The 3,443-nt window shown below is 38.0% G+C and overlaps 1 protein-coding gene across 1 annotated transcript; it reads right to left on the reverse strand.

The window, feature by feature from the left end:
• Positions 1-392: 392 nt before the first annotated feature.
• Positions 393-794, reverse strand: LOC121223183 (ATP synthase subunit alpha, chloroplastic-like). Its single transcript, XM_041104298.1, has one exon. The coding sequence runs from the start codon at positions 792-794 to the stop codon at positions 393-395; it is 402 nt and encodes a 133-aa protein (XP_040960232.1).
• Between the last annotated feature and the right edge of the window lie 2,649 nt (positions 795-3,443).

A 3,443-nucleotide genomic window follows, 5' to 3' on the forward strand; every position in this document is an offset into this window, starting at 1 on the left:
CTCGATATTCGAATTCTATCTATTCTATTTATTTGAATATTTATTAATTCAATTCAACGATGCATTAGCATCATTAATTGAATTAATAAATACGCAATTCCTAACAATACAATTTTTCACATGTTCTTTAGTTTTTCCAACCAAGAGAAAAGAAAAAACCGAACAAGAGAAAAAAAGTCAAAATGTCAAAAAATCGTAATGAAAAGTGTCCATTGTCTAATGGATAGGACAGAGGTCTTCTAAACCTTTGGTATAGGTTCAAATCCTATTGGACGCAATTTAGAATCGATTTCTCTATATTCCATTAAGTTAAAATTTTCTATTTATAATTGTTCCTGAAGTCGAAAACGTTCCATTTGGTCCTGAATAGTGTCTTTCAAAAGTGTTTCCGCTTACTCAGTGAATGTCTTGGTAGAAGATATGATTTCTTGGAACTGAGGTTTATTCGTTTTTAAGTAAGTACGTAACTCAACGAGAAATTTCCTTACTTGTCCAATTTCTAATGAATCAAGATAGCCATTCGTTCTGGTATAAATAGTACTTATCTGTTCTGCCACCATAAGAGGAGCTGATTGGGATTGTTTAAGCAACTCACGTAATCGTTGACCTCGTGCCAATTGATTCTGAGTAGCTTTATCGAGATCAGAAGCAAATTGTGCAAAGGCTTCTAATTCGGCGAATTGGGCCAATTCCAATTTTGATTTACTAGCGACTTGTTTCATAGCTTTAATTTGAGCTGCCGATCTTCGACTAAGTTCACGAGTTGGAGATAAGCGGACTCGAACCGCTGACATCTACCACAGGGTAAACCACCGCCTCTCAGGCCCCCGACTGATTCTACCATAGAGGCCAATGATAGACAATAACTCCCCCCGAACACAGCTTACAACTTTCATCGTACTGTGCTCTCCAAAGAGCAACTCTTCTCAAAATCTCAAAAAGTGCTGAGTTGGAATCCCATTCTAACTAAGGATTCTTGTAGTTCCGGAGGATCCTGCTACAGGAAAACCAAGAACAGCGGAGAGCTTTCCCCTTCCAACTCTTTGGTCTTAAGAATGCTGGTTTTAAGAATGAGTGATTGCCCTTCTCCGACCCTTACTGCCCAACCTGAGAGCGGACAGCTAATGCATCCCATGGATAGATAGAGATGGAGGGCAGAGCTCTTGGTTTTTTCATGTTGTCAAAGAGTTGAACAATGGATTTTTTGTGTTGTTAAAAAGCTGAACAATGAAAATAGATGGCGAGTGCCTCATCGAATTGATCGGGTCATGTAGGAACAAGGTTCAAGTCTACCGGTCTGTGAAGATGCCTCAGCTGCATACATCACTGCACTTCCACTTAACACTTATCGTAATGATAAATAGATCGTATCGCCGTGACCTTCTTTTGAATTCTCAAAACTTCTGTCACTCGATCCCCGCAGGGACAGTGAACCCCTTGCCGTTTCAGATGTACTATCGGAGGCTCTGAGGAAGTCAAAATATGAGAGCACTCATCTTGGGGTGGGCTTACTACTTAGATGCTTTCAGCAGTTATCCGCTCCGCACTTGGCTACCCAGCGTTTACCATGGGCACGATAACTAGTACACCAGAGGTGCGTCCTTCCTAGTCCTCTCGTACTAGAGAAAGGTCCTCTCAATGCTCTAACGCCCACACCGGATATGGACCGAATTGTCTCACGACGTTCTGAACCTAGCTCACGTACCGCTTTAATGGGTGAACAGTCCAACCCTTGGAACATACTACAGCCCTAGGTGGAGAAGAGTCGACATCGAGGTGCCAAACATTCCCGTCAATGTGAGCTATTGGGGAAGATCAGCCTGTTATCCCTAGAGTAACTTTTATCCGTTGAGCAACGGCCCTTCCACTCGGAGGTAACACACACATGACGAGGTCATTGGACAAAACAGTTAGATGAATTATTTTCGTAAAGAGTATACAATAAAGAGTTTTCAATTATGGTACTTCTTGTGGACTGACTCTATGATTAAGTGATTGTGAATTATCGGAACAATGCTTCTGGAAATTTTGTATATAACTGATTGGTCCTTTTGCTAGCTCAACAAAAGCTCGATCGGACTGCATTTAAATCAGAAGAAAATTTTACGACTTTGGAAATAATTTAATTGTGTCGATTTATTCGATGTGGAATTAAATTTGGTGGTCGTGAGAATTATTCAACTAGAGAATTTGATTAAAGAATTTTCTTGAAAGATTAATTTGGAAAATCTAAGTGACTTTTGGGAAATATAATTTTGATTAAATAAAATTAAATTAATCAAATTAATTAAAATTAATATAATATTTTTGGAAATTAATTTTCAAGTCAGACAATTGGCCTAATGAGCAATTGAACTTGAAAATTGGATCTGAGATTGTAAATTGGGCCCGAGAGCTCAAAACTGGGACCAAGACCCCAAAACTAGTTAAATCGGTCCTGGTATGTGACACCAGGCTGACAATCCAACTGGTGGCTAGACCAGACTGATCGGGTCGTCATTGACTCGGACCAAACCGACAGTAGTCGAACCGACTTGGGGTGCTATCAAGGTGTCGCACCTGCATCACCGGACACGATAATGCCAACAGCTGCAAAGGCGGCATTTCGATAGCCGGCGGTGGTTGGTCTTTGGTGGTTGAGCAGTGGAAGAGTTACACTTCTACTGGGACTCTAACAGAGAACTTGATTTCAAATTAACTGTTCTAAAAATAATAATAGTTTAATAGTTTAATATTAAATTTAATTTAATACTTATCTTAATTGTATTTTATTAATTTAATATTAAAGTGATTATCTTAATATTAAATTTAATTTAATTTTTATCATGTAGATAAACATTATATTATTTTAATAAGATTTAATATTAAATTTAATCTAATATTAAACTTTCTATTCCTAGTTTGAGATACTACCAGAAAAATTCAAAAATTATGGCCCATATTCTTTAACAAATTTCATCCTGAACCAGATCAAAAACACATTTACAGGACAATCCATTTTTTCTCAAAACTATGCATTTCCTGGATTGTCTCATGGAATTATTCTTATGAGCAAGACCAACACACTGGAATTCCATTATTAGTTCGCAATTACAGGACTAAATGGTGGGACAAATTTAATGATGAGAACTATGATTCAAAATATTTGGATAATTTTTTCAACAAGAATCCAAGATTATGTAAGTCCGCAGCCCCGGATCAAGCCACAGCAAAATTTCATCAAGCAAAGTCAACAGCAAGTACAATGTTAGCTCAAGCCAAGACCAAAAAAGAATACAAAAAAATCATGGCTGAAATGCTCAGCTCATTGGACTCCGAATCTGAAGATGAATCTCCGGCATCCTCAATCAAAACGGTGGATCTTGCAGATGATACCACTTCGGTAACCATCACCAAGTCCAAAAAGAAATAATACATGAACAGGAGAGATTCCCTGCAAGAAA

The sequence above is a fragment of the Gossypium hirsutum genome, chromosome D11 (genome assembly GCF_007990345.1).
Source record: "Gossypium hirsutum isolate 1008001.06 chromosome D11, Gossypium_hirsutum_v2.1, whole genome shotgun sequence".
Lineage (NCBI taxonomy): Eukaryota > Viridiplantae > Streptophyta > Magnoliopsida > Malvales > Malvaceae > Gossypium > Gossypium hirsutum.